This window comes from Hyperolius riggenbachi, chromosome 4 (genome assembly GCF_040937935.1).
Source record: "Hyperolius riggenbachi isolate aHypRig1 chromosome 4, aHypRig1.pri, whole genome shotgun sequence".
Lineage (NCBI taxonomy): Eukaryota > Metazoa > Chordata > Amphibia > Anura > Hyperoliidae > Hyperolius > Hyperolius riggenbachi.
The window spans coordinates 284710388-284724394 of record NC_090649.1 but is presented as its reverse complement, the minus strand read 5'-3'; the positions used below and the strand labels follow the sequence as shown (position 1 = coordinate 284724394).

Below are 14007 nucleotides of genomic sequence, written 5' to 3'. Positions count from 1 at the left end.
ATTATGAATGGACATGGTCCTTGATCGGGGTCATGTCCATTCATTCCAGGCACTGCAATTGGTTCAGGGAGTGCTTGTTCCCCTTCACCAATCGGCAACATTGAAATGCCGCCATAAACACAGTGAAAACACTAGACACGTATACGCATCCAGTTAGAGTTCAGCAGCTACTATTTGGACAACAATAGTCGTCCAGATAGGATTAAAGCGGACCTGAACTCAGAACGTCCTCTCTGCTCTAAAAAATACACAACAGCATAATAACCTTTACAGTAAAGCATTTCATTGTTATGGCTGATACAAATCCTAAAATAAATCTGCACTGTTTTTACTTCCTGATTCATGGAAGCAGAAAATATTGTTAACATCCTGTGCTTTCAAAAGAGCTATTCTGCCATCTCTGCCATAGCAGTCATGTGACACAGGAGAGATCATATTAGGGGGATTACAAATGAGGGGGAAGTAAACAGGCTAAACTCTCTAACTAATAACAGGGTGCATGTTTCTATGTTTTCCTTCTGTCCTGTGCAAGAGTTGGGGTCCAAATATGAAAGGTGAAAATGTATGCTGTGGGTCGTCTTGTCTGTAATGCTGGGTATACACTGGTTGATCGGCTCGATTAGCCGCCGGATCAACCCCAGCCGCGTGCGCGCGGATCGATTACCGCTCACCCCCGCCGGCGCTTCCTTATCAGCGCTCGATTCCCTACCATTGTCCGCAGGCGGGAATCGAGCGGGGGAGGGTCAAGCGGCTTGATCGGGCAAGCTGAATATTATCAGCTGGCCGGATCAGCTGGTCGATACACGGTACAGAAACGTACTGTGTATCCCCAGCATTGGAGGCAATGGAAAGAAAGGCAGATTGTCTCCTGCTGTGGGAGAATGTACTGTAAAAGTGATTGACTGAAATAAACAGCATACTGCTATCACCAGAGTTAAGAGTTAATATGTGTAGACAGCTCAGAATCTCACCTGAGCTGAAGCTTAAGCTGTTGCGATGTGAACCATCTGGAACCTAGTGCGATTGCACCAAAAATCGTGCAACCCGACAACTGGGATTTACGAAAAATCAGAATGCACGGATGCGATCGGAAAAATGCCCACAATCTGCTTTTTGGAGTGGATCGCAGCAAGTAGAAAAGCAGCCTAAATGGAAGAAATTAAAGGGACTCCAAGCACCTCTCATGGGTATGCCTTTAAGACGCAGACCAGTACTGCAAAGTACTTAAAGATGCATACCTTTATGTAGCTTGTGCTCTCATCTTTCATTTGATGCCTGAATCGCCGTTTTACACCAAATAGTTTTCGTTTAATTTCAATTTAAAAATCGCGGCTGCCATCTTGGCTATGTTATAACTTTGGGGTCCCCCCTGTCTTCTCTGTTAGAGAAGTGTATCACTGAATGAAGCAGAAAAAGGGAAGTGACACGCATGGCCATTGCAAGAGGCTCCTCCAGAGGGGTCAGAGCACGACTTTGTTGTAAGTCGTCTGGCTTAAAGGCATGCCCATGAGGGGTGCTGGGAGTACCTTTAAGCAAATGTAAGAAAAAGAAGTCAATAAAATGTAACATGGCTCAGCTCTCATACACATGCACTAAGCATTCACATTAGAAAAATATATTCTTTTCCATTTGAACATCACACACACAGGCATGTTTGTTCTTGCAGACTCTCGTTTGCTACTAGGCATTGTTTTCCGTGGATGTGTGAACATTGCATGAAAGCAAGCTCCATATTTCTGTCATGGTTTGTGTTGCTATTTATCCTTTTATATTATATACAGTGCAGTTTACCATAGTGATGCTAAATTAAGATGAATAATACTAATACATATAGATGGGAATACATGAGCGTGGACAGGTACAAGTGCAGTCATTACTTTCTCTGAAGAAAGCACAAATGTTAGTTTCAACCTCCATATATTTTGCTAAAATTATTAAATCCTTAAATATGGCTCCATTTGGCATATTAGTTCACAAAAAAATATTTATTGCAAATACATTTATTGATGTGAAAAAAAAATAAGACAGGTACAGCTGCATTCAAGGGAAAATACTTTAGTTTTGGATGGAGCAGATTCAGAGTATCTTTCGTATTTTACAGCTGTCTGTGGTACCACTGGAGAAGTTTTCTTTAATTTGCTTCTCCTGGAACTTTCAAGGTTTTAATATGAACCCTGGTAGTTTCAGGGACAGGATGAAGGGGCAGCAGTGAAAATTCAATGGGAGTTTTTCACCCATCTGTAAGATTAAGTTTTTATTTAGGTCGGTTTTACACTTGAGGTGTGCATTTGCGGCGAGATGCCCCGATCCCACCATATTGCACAAAATTACAAACATGACCCTTCGGCAGAGTCATTTGCATAGCGCCGCCCCCCCCCCCCCTACTTGCCCATCGCCGCCCCTTGCCCAGTGACATACTCCTTGCTGGACAGGAAGTACATCACTGGGATTGTTTCGCGCATGCCGCCACCAACCTTTTTAAAAGGTATGCGTCGCCCATTGGCTTATATTACTTCTGCCGCAGAAATTTGGCAGAAACGCGATGTTGACTTTGTGGAGGCTCGGTGGTGGATGGGGCACTTCCAGTGCGACACGGTGTGTTAGGCCCTGTTGCCAAGTATTACCGTTGCATTACCCTGCGGTAAAACAGAGTAATGCAAATCACATTTGCAACGCAAGTGCAAAGGGGGCCTTAGTGTTGTGTCTGATCCTGGTGGAGAGATCTACTCACTTCCAGTCCCACATAGTGAAACTCAGCCACGATAAAAGCTGAAAAGACTCCTTTCCACAATTTTTAAAAATTAAAAAACAGACATTATTATTATTATTATTAATATTTAGTATTTATATAGCGCCGACATATTACGCAGCGCTGTACAGTGTAGACATTGAACCTGGCTTTAATATTCATTTGATAAAGGCCAAAAATGCCTGTGCTTGGCTCTTGCATGTGATGACATCCTGACCTGGTCCATGAGGACTTATGGAGTTGTGCCATTGCATCTTTGTAATTGCCTGCTCTCCCACAGCTAAGCTAAGTACTCACGGGGGGACAATTGTAGCTGTCGCTGCACACGGGAGCGTGTGCGCGACAGTTCGGCGACAGCTCGTCGCCAAGTCCCTCTGCATACACACGGCAGCAGAGGGATTAGCGATGCGGCGGAAGCTGTCGCCGAGGTTCCTCCCCCCCGCCGGATGCTCCGTGTACTGTGTGTGGGTAGCTGTCGCTAGCCCGCATACACATGCGGGGCTAGCGACAGTTCCGGCGATGTTGCGGTGACGGCTGTAGCCGGCGATTGAACATGTCAATCGCCTGGCGTCAGCTCCGACGGGCGACGGTTCGGGGCGCGCGCGTCATACACACGGACGAACCGTCGCCGCAACACGCGCGTGCCACGTGGTTGCGGCGACGGCCGTACTCCGTGTGTATGAGCCTTTAGTGGAGTATGAGGGACATATGGTATGCACCATTCACCCTTTCCCCTTTTGGCTATTACAGCCAGGCACTGTCACTCTTAAATTCTTTCTCATGAAGTGTGTCGCTGCCACAAGGGTGACAGATTACAGGGCTCTGGGATGGGATACCACATGGTTTTGGGATGCAGCCCTGGAGTTGAACATTAAACACAAGGCAGTCTGAATCTATTAGAAGAATGATACACTTGAGTGCATACACATGACTGCAACTACTAACTTACTAATCTTTTACCAGCTCCCTCTATGGCATATGCTTTGATATGACTAGAGTGAGAGTTGTAACCTTCTGCCACAGAACAACCCCCATTGTGTTAAAATGTTTTTGCAGCATAATGAGGGTTCTTCACCTTCATCTATGTATTTAGTCCCAACAGTAGTCTTTTTCACTTACTTTTTGATACTTTTTCAATTGCAGAGTGGTGAAAAGTTATTTTAAACAAAGATTAAATATTATCTCCTAGGAGAAAACTTGGGAGAAAAAGTTAATAGGACTGGGCCTATATGTGCATGCCTCTTGTTTTTATGTACCTTCTGTTATCTAATTAAATAATTACCGTACGTGGATTTTTTTAGAATTGAGAAAGCAATGTGCCTGTGACCAGATAAACTTTATTTGCTGGCCATTTTCCGGTAAAACAGGAGAAAGTGTTTGTGCGACCTCTCCTTTTTTATGATTCTCCAAGATTTACAGCATACAGATTCTACATCTAGATGCTTGCAGTAAGTATCTGCACTACTATAGCTTATGTTGCAATATATTTCAGCAGATCAGACATATGTTGTAAATACTGGCCAACATAAATCAGTGCACTCTTCAAGTAAAAAAAAGATAAGATAAATTGAGTGTGCAAAGGCAACAGTTGCTGCAGCCATTTCTTAAAGCCAAGCACTGCCAGTCCTGATTAATGAATGCTTAGCTTAATCCTGTGAGCACTGGGAAGAATCTTGCCCACAATTTAAGGGGGAAAAAAAAATCATGTACAGTCTTATAGTATTGACAGTTATATAGAAATGTTTTTATGTTGTATGAATGTATATGTACAGACAATTTTGAAGATATATTACGAGAATTAGACATTTTAATGAGAAATTCATCTTTAACTGCTGAGCTGTTTTTTTAAGCCTCTAAGGAGTCCACAGAAATGTTTGTGTGTTTTGCCTCTGCAGCTCTCTCAGCAGGTGTTTGTTTACACTAGAATCGGGTCACAGATAATCCTTTAAAGGAAACCTAAAGTAATTGAAAAAAAACCCAATTTAACTTACCTGGGGCTTCTACTGGTCCCCTGAGCTTTACTGAGCGATCCTCCGGTCCCCCGCAGTGCACCCCGCAGTTCAGGCGATTCAGCCAGTCGATGGTCTCTGCACCTGCGCGGCCCTGGCCGTGCGCATCCTAGATTGCTCTCCCGTTGCTGGAAACGCCCTGCGCATGTGCAGTACGAGACTATATCTACTGTGTATGCGCAGGATACTCCCAGCCAGGGCCGCGCAGGCACAGTGGCCATTAACTGACTGAGTCGCCTGAACCAAAAGTGGGCACCTGCGGGGGGCCAGAGCGACGGCACGGGCAGCTGAAGGAGGCTTAGTGATGGCACAAGCACAGGGTGCTCGGTAGAATCCCTAGGTAAGTTAAACTGGCTTTTTTCAATTACATTATGTGAGAAAACGCGGAAAAGCTGCCGCATATGCCAAGAACGAGGCGGCTGATTCCGCGTCCAAAGCGGCGGTTTGCACGCATGGACACGTGTCTGGTAGTATGGTGGAATGCGGAAAAGCCGCTGCATGTCCTGACAGCAAAGCGGCTGCTTGCATGCGGCGGCGTGTGCTTGGTGTGGCTGGGTCTGTTAGTGCACCTAGACAGATGGAGAGCTATGCACGCGCGGGCCTGAATGCAGGACCTTTATACCAGCAGGGGAAGTGTCAGCTGATCAGGAAGGTCAGCTGACTCCTGTAGGACTCATGATTGGCTGAATGGTTCGGGCGGGGCAGCAGAGTCCAGCAACTATATATTCTGCTGCTTGTCAGTTGCTGGTTGTCTGCCATTGCTAACACTTGCGTGAAGGCACTCAGACCTTAGCTAGACCCGACAGTGTGCCAGAACCGGCTGGAGCTGGGAATCCACACTGAGTCAGATTCTTGATAGCTTAAAGTACTAATTGTATGGTATTATTTGTTAGACCAGTTCCAGGGTGTTGAGATCAAGGCCCTCACACCCCAGACTAGGAATACTGTGTATCCTCTGTGTATTCTCTAGACTAGTTCCAGGGTGTTGTGAATTCGGACCTCACACCCAAGACTAGGGAACTGTATTATCATTTATGTTATGCTCCAGACTAGTTCCAGGGTGTTGTGAATGCGGACCTCACACCCAAGACTAGGGAACTGTATTATCATTTATGTTATGCTCCAGACTAGTTCCAGGGTGTTGTGAATACGGACCTCACACCCAAGACTAGGGAACTGTATTATCATTTATGTTATACTCCAGACTAGTTCCAGGGTGTTGTGAATACGGACCTCACACCCAGACTAGGTTGTGTTATTACTGTGTTACGTTAGCCCAGTTCAGGGCAAAGCCTTACATATTAGCAGCAGGGCTTCCTGCGTTCCAGCCTTGGTCCCTCGCTCAGGGGTCCACAGGCTACAGGAATATCACCCACCGCTCAGGGGTGAATTCCTCGGGAGTATAGGCCGCCAGCTCCACTGGTGGTCTTTACTCAGAGTTGTTACTGTTGCACCAAACACTTACACTCTCCCCGGTGTCTAGAGGTTAGACATATCTGATTATTGACGATTCCGCAGATCCTCAATGATCGGTTATATCTGTATTTTTGGGGATACTGCGGATCGCCAAGGATCAGATTCTCTCTCTGGTTGCTGACACCGATCGTTACAGAATGGCAGACCGAACCCAAATGGACGCACTGTATAGCCATGTTGAAGTCCTGACCACCGCGGTAAACCAACTTTCCGCGGCAGTTTTGAACCAACAGACCCAGATATGTCAGATATTTGGGGCTATTTCAGGACTTCAATCCTCCTCTTAGCACAGACATGCGTATGCCTGTACCGGAAAAATTTTCTGGCGATAGATCAGATTTTCGGAACTTTAGAAATAGAGTGTTATCATACTTTGAGTTAAGGCCTAATTCGTCTGGAACCGAGGCACAGAGAATTACGTTCATTAAGACTCTGTTGTCAGGGGATTCCCAGACCTGGGCATATGGTCTTCCTATTGGGCATCAGGCCCTGACCTCGGTCGATGAATTTTTTGAGGCTATGGCTATGATTTACGATGACCCAGACATCGCCTCGACTTCTGAACGGAAGCTCAAGCTTCTGCGTCAGGGCAAAGGTCTGGTGGAAAATTATGCTGCGGAGTTTAGGAGGTGGGCAGTCTCGGCTAGATGGGACGCATTCGCCCTCCTAGACTTTTTTGGCCGGATTGTCAGATAATATTCATGAGGTAATGATAGGCCATCCTGAGCCCGAATCATTGGATGAGGCAATCTCTTTGGCCATACAGATAGATCGCCGTTTGCACCACCAGAGACAGATTCGTGGTAGAGTGGCCAGAAGGTCTATCTTACACGACTCTTCTCGGTCTCCCTCACCTCCAGGTGAACCTATGCAAATTGGGTACACAAGGTTGAATCTGGGGGAAAAGAGTCGCAGGAGCCCAAAGAAGAACGCTCTATATGGTTCCACTAGGCCAGACAAAAGCTATCGCCTAGGATTAGTCAAAATCATAGGTGAGCAGGGTTCATCCCTGAACGATGGTCGGCTGATCCTTCCTTGTTCGGTTACGTGGGAAGGTCGGACCAAGTCCGCAGAAGCCATGGTGGACTCGGGTTCGTCAGCGAACCTCATCGACTACGATTTTGCCAAAAGTCTGGGGATACCGTTATCTACACCCGACCGGCAGATTTCGGTCACTGCAGTGGACGACTCTCCATTGCGCAGTGCCCAGTTTCTTTCCCAAACCCCCCTACTGTCATGTTGTTTAGGGGCAGTGCATGAAGAGAGTTTACAGTTCCTGGTCCTGCCGATGAAAGGGTCTGCTGTTGTTCTCGGTATGCCCTGGTTGCAACTCCACTCTCCACTGATTGACTGGGCTTCAGGACAGTTACTGAACTGGTCAGCTCATTGTCAGGAGCACTGTTTAAAGAAGGGTGAGGTGGATAAAACCAGAATACAGGTCGCAGGAAAGGCAGGACAGTGTACAGTTATTTCTAATGGTTCCTGTTCCTCACGGTTTCCTCTCATGCATAAATCTGATAGCAAAAGCCCCAAAGCAGACACTTTAGACAGGGGTTTTTGGCCCAAAACCATTCTACCACCAAAAAAACAGGCTGACAAAAAATCATTTCCTGTGTCCCCGCCCGGGTCAGCGCTGCAGGTGGATTCCACTCCCTCCCTCCCTGGGTGGATTGATGGCCGGCCTGAGTATGAGATAAAAGGAAAATTCTCTAACTTACGTCCTGGAAAGCCAGGAAGGAGATGTCCGGAGTCCACTCCTCAGGGGGGGGGGGGGGGTACTGTGAGAAAACGCGGAAAAGCTGCCGCATATGCCAAGAACGAGGCGGCTGATTCCGCGTCCAAAGCGGCGGTTTGCACGCATGGACACGTGTCTGGTAGTATGGTGGAATGCGGAAAAGCCGCTGCATGTCCTGACAGCAAAGCGGCTGCTTGCATGCGGCGGCGTGTGCTTGGTGTGGCTGGGTCTGTTAGTGCACCTAGACAGATGGAGAGCTATGCACGCGCGGGCCTGAATGCAGGACCTTTATACCAGCAGGGGAAGTGTCAGCTGATCAGGAAGGTCAGCTGACTCCTGTAGGACTCATGATTGGCTGAATGGTTCGGGCGGGGCAGCAGAGTCCAGCAACTATATATTCTGCTGCTTGTCAGTTGCTGGTTGTCTGCCATTGCTAACACTTGCGTGAAGGCACTCAGACCTTAGCTAGACCCGACAGTGTGCCAGAACCGGCTGGAGCTGGGAATCCACACTGAGTCAGATTCTTGATAGCTTAAAGTACTAATTGTATGGTATTATTTGTTAGACCAGTTCCAGGGTGTTGAGATCAAGGCCCTCACACCCCAGACTAGGAATACTGTGTATCCTCTGTGTATTCTCTAGACTAGTTCCAGGGTGTTGTGAATTCGGACCTCACACCCAAGACTAGGGAACTGTATTATCATTTATGTTATGCTCCAGACTAGTTCCAGGGTGTTGTGAATGCGGACCTCACACCCAAGACTAGGGAACTGTATTATCATTTATGTTATGCTCCAGACTAGTTCCAGGGTGTTGTGAATACGGACCTCACACCCAGACTAGGTTGTGTTATTACTGTGTTACGTTAGCCCAGTTCAGGGCAAAGCCTTACATATTAGCAGCAGGGCTTCCTGCGTTCCAGCCTTGGTCCCTCGCTCAGGGGTCCACAGGCTACAGGAATATCACCCACCGCTCAGGGGTGAATTCCTTGGGAGTATAGGCCGCCAGCTCCACTGGTGGTCTTTACTCAGAGTTGTTACTGTTGCACCAAACACTTACACTCTCCCCGGTGTCTAGAGGTTAGACATATCTGATTATTGACGATTCCGCAGATCCTCAATGATCGGTTATATCTGTATTTTTGGGGATACTGCGGATCGCCAAGGATCAGATTCTCTCTCTGGTTGCTGACACCGATCGTTACACATTAGGTTTCCTTTATGTTAAATTCACATAGATGGTTGAGTTGCTTGGTTTCTTTGTAGTTCAGCTGCCCAGTAGCTGCGGCTTGGCTGCCATTCAGGACTGGTGCTAGCCTGCAAACAGTTTGCCAAGATAAACTTATTTGGTTAGGATGGTGTCAAGCGTGTGTGGCAGCAACCAGGTGAGGAAGATGAAGACCAGGGTGTCTTGTCTATAGTCAAGCATGGTGGTGGGGGAATCATGAGCGCTTCCGGCACTTGTAAACTGTTCTATGATTTTCCTATGAAACTGCGAATAAACATTCTGTGCTATGATGTTTTAGCTAATAATTTTTTTTATATCAGAAAATGTACATTTCCAGATTTTGGAATAATATAAATAATTCCTGCGTATTATCAGTAAACCAGTTGAAGAGATGTCATATTGATCAGTTACTGCCACTGAGGGGTGTTTCCAGGGAAAGTGGGAACCCCTTGTTTGAAGAGGATAGAGGTCAGTGAGATGCTAATAATTTAGAGATGAAATCGCATAAATTTGCATAAAATTAACATAAAACTTGCATTAACTCAAAATTATTAGCATCTCATTGACAATTTCTAGTAGGTGTTTTTGGGGCTACACTTGATATTGGTGTAAATATGAAGATCATGATGGCTACACTTGTTTTATGACCCTTGCATATTGGTCGCCCTGATTGTGAGTCTTACCAAGGGGAGGCAAGGGAATGGGTTCTAAATCAAATTCAAGGGAACGGGAATCAAGGTTTTGTTGGGGATCCAAAAATGTGTAGTTGCACTGCTAAAGGTAATCAACAGTTAATTGGACCCTGCCCACATACAGATTACGTCTACATAGGCAGTGGCAATTTGTGGAGTAAGGACACCTGGGTGATCTCTGTGTGGCAGCATTTTGTAAAAATTATAGATAATCATAGATAACCAGCCTAAGTTAACTACTAATATTGGAACATTGCATGATATATATATATATATATATATATATATATATATATATATATATATATATGCATTCACCCCAGGACAGAAAGCTGTACATCGATGAGATGGAAAAGGTCATCCTTTTGTGTGTAAGTGTAGTAAAAGAAACCCAATAAAGTAAAGCAGAGAGCACCCTCATTGTTTACTTTGCTTTATACTTCTTGTATGAAAGAACACTGAATAGGAATGTAGTTACAATAATCACTTCAACACGGCGGCTCCCTCCCCTGTGAATCCCTCCACTGGCTTCCCATCCAGTCCAGAATCAAATTCAAGATACTGTGTCTGGCCTACAAGTCTGTCCACAAAACATGCCCAACCTACATTCCGATCTTACTCAGAAGTACACACCTAGCCGCTCACTCCTCTCTTCCAATGAACTTCACCTGACCGATCCCCCCATCACCCAGTCCCATGTACGCCTCCAGGACTTCTCAAGAGCTTCTCCAACACTATGGAATGCCCTACCTCCTTCAACATTTTCAAAAAGGCCCTCAAAACGCACCTTTTCACTCTGGCTTACCCCCTTCACTGGTGCTCTAAACCTGCAGCTGAACTCTGGTCTCCTACTTTTCGTGTCCCTACCTCTCCCTCTAGTTTGTAAGCCTTCGGCAGGGTCTTCCTCCTAGTGTCCCCACCTGTTCACACACCTCAGTTACTGTACATCCATCCTATGGATCTGAGTGAACTCAACTTGCCTAATCTCCATTACCTTGTACTCGTACTGTGCTCTGTGGCCTGGTTTGCATGCATTCCTGTATTGTCTTATTGCTGTATGTCACCGCTAAATATTGGCTGTAACCATAACTAATGTCCAGCACTGTGTAATATGTTGGCGCTTTATAAATATAATAAATAAATAATATACACATGTTTTAGTACAATTGCATATACTTACAGCTGTATGCCGCTGAAGAATGATCCAAAGAGTCCAATCATGCCTAATAATTCAATTCGACTGAAGTTTCTAACAATGTACTCCTGGCATACACTAGAAATGCCATATAGAGTGGCACCTCCAAGAACCAAGACATCCCCAATGAGTTTACTATCTCCTGGGTAAAAATCTGCGGAAAAAGCAAAAAAAACAGGAATAACAATGCATCAAAAAAGGGATCAATTATCAGCAAGCATTGTTAATTGCAGAACTATTATATTAGCCTATACACCACTGCATCCTCCTCTACAGTCAGGGCCAGATTTGTACTCTTTACCACCCAAGGCCACTGTCGCCAGCTGTCCCCCTTCAGTATAGTTAGCCAGATGACCCCTCCCACCTTCCCTCCAGTGTAGGTAGCCAGATGACCCCTCCCCTTCCCTCTAGTAAAGGTAGCCAGTAGTCTGATGACCCCCCCTCCTTCCCAGTATAGGTAGCCAGATGACTCTCTTAATCCCTCCTTTTCCCACCCCCCTTTCAGTATAGGTAACCAGTTTGCCTTCACACCACAGCAGCCATCAGTGTCACTCATTTCTTCGCTTGTCTCCAGTGCAGAAGCTTCCTTTTTCTTTCCATCTCCAATGCTGCCCAAGTCCATAGCTGCCGGCCACAATGCAAACGTGCACAGAGAGCCAGATGGCTGCTGCACAGGTGGCTAGCAGCAGAGTACCACGGTCAGGCGCTCGCCTGATCTCCTTGCATTGCAGCATTTGCAAGCTTGCAAGTGCTGCACCAGTTTAGCCTGCTGCTTTGGTGCCCCTGCTCCTGTGGTGCCCTAGGACATGGCCTAGGGGGCCTTGGCCTAAATCTGGTCCTGCCTACAGTTGGTTATAGCAAGGAGTCATATTGTGTTGATATGTCATCAAGGTCAATTTATACAACACAAAATGGGGCCAAAACATATAATTTAGGTAATGCCCTGTTTTTCTGCAGTTGCTAACTTATGATATAAGGAATTGTATGTGTAGTACAGCTAAGACATAAAGCATTAGAAGCAAATAAATGATTCTTCTATTGTTTCCAGTACAGGAAGAGTTAAAAAAAACCTTTCATTTGTTACCTATGTAAAACAGCTTCTCTGAGCTCTCCGACCCATCTTGGGTCATAGACAGTCCTATTTTCTGATGCACTTATAAATCAAGGAAACAGTGAGAAACAACTTCAGATAAGATATTATGGCAGGGACATTCAAAGGGTCCTTAGTTATGCTGTGTTTTGTAGTTTAAAATACAGCGTGTGGTTTGTAAATTGCAAATCTAACAGAATTATGTAATGTTATAAAAAAAGTTATATATCTGAAAATAAAAATATGAGACTGTGAGGATCCGCTCGGCTGCCTGCGCAGGCAGGCAGTTTTTTGACCACTGTTCAGGTCTGCATTCTGCAGGTCTCTGGAAGAGAGACCTTTTGTCAGTATTGCAGCTTGCTGCTAAGGAATTTGCATACACTCGTTATGCAAATCCTCTACCTGCTTCCTTTGATGACTGGCAATATAAAGAGCTATGTTTCCCAGAGTCCTTTGCTGTTCAAAGGGTTAGTCCTGTGTAACACTCTTGGAGTGTCAGCCTTGCTCTTTGTTTGAAGATTAGCCTAGAGTAATTCCTGGGACTGCACTAGGCAGGTTCCCTAGTGCAGTTAGGATTGCATATCTGTTTTGTTTGTCTGTTGCGATTGTCCTGTCCCAGTGGTGGTCGACAGGAAGTCGTTCTGATCTTTGTTCTTGGAGTATAGCTGGAGCAGCGGTTGCTACCAGCTATCTCATCTGATCTGTCTTACTTGGATCGCACTCGCCTTGCGCTAGTGCTGTGGATCCTTCTTGTTCTGCTACTCTCTTGCTGTACTTGGATCGCACTCGCCTTGCGCTAGTGCTGTGGATCCTTCATTCTGTCTTCCTGGATCGCACTAGCCTCTTGCGCTAGTGCTGTGGATCCTATCTCTCGCTTATTCCTGTTTTCGTGTATCTGTCTTGTCTGCTACGAACGCTTGCTGGAGGCTCGGTGAGGTAACCGTTAAGCAAGCGCTCGCGTCTTCTGTTTCATGTTTGTCTGTCGGTGGTTAGTTAGGCGTGCTTGTCTCTGTTGTGCTTATCACGCGGAGACCGCGCATAAACGCGTGCACTGTTGCGAATGAGTGCGGTGTTCGCGTTTAGTTAGCGTTTGTTGTTTTCCTTGTCTCCTTATTGTAATATTTGCTGTGCCTTTGCTACTCTCGTGCTCTGCCTTGCTGTAGCCTTGTGTCACCTCTGGCAATCGCCTCTCTCGCGATTGCGTTCCTACTTCATATCTGCTGTTGTGTATGCACCGTCGCGGGTTGGCGACTAATTTGGTGCACACACATACAATCTGTCCCTGTGCTCATTCTTTTCCGCAATTGCTTCTCTTGCGATTGCGTTCTCACTTGGTTTCTTCTGTTGTGTGTCCACCGTCGCAGGTTGTCGGCTAGATTGGTGGACATCCATACATTCCTCATCTGCGCTTATTCGGTCTTGTGTCGTTGTTAGCAATCGCCATCTCTGGCGATTGCCTTCTCACTTTGTCTTCCTGGTTGTGTGTTCATCGTCGCAGGGTGGCGACTAGTTTGGTGGACACACATACCCTCTATCGCTTTGATCTCTCTCTTTCAGGGCTATCTTGCCCTGCGTTTCTTCCCTTCGTGCAATTCCTGTCTGGCGTGTGTGGCATGGCAGAGGAGCTGTTCCTCTGCACTCCACAGCTCCCTCTGCCGACAGGAATTTCCCTCTACAGGTGCATTGCACTTTTTGCTGGGTTCCCTCAAATTACACGCTTGTGGAGGATTTCTGCAGTGTCAGCGCACGTCTTGTGCGCTGATCACGGAGAGAATTCCACAATCGTTACAGAGACTATTGTCTATGCGACTAATGTTCTATTAATTATCCATAT

At 46.1% G+C, this 14007-nt stretch overlaps 1 protein-coding gene across 1 annotated transcript in view; it reads right to left on the bottom strand.

Annotated features, from left to right (window-relative positions):
- SLC35F1 (solute carrier family 35 member F1) overlaps positions 1–14007 on the bottom strand; it is a 450499-nt gene that overhangs the window by 66312 nt on the left and 370180 nt on the right. Inside the window, exon 5 of the mRNA XM_068231363.1 lies at positions 11069–11237. Within this exon, the coding sequence (XP_068087464.1) occupies positions 11069–11237 (169 nt within the window). The remainder of the gene's footprint in view (positions 1–11068; positions 11238–14007) is intronic.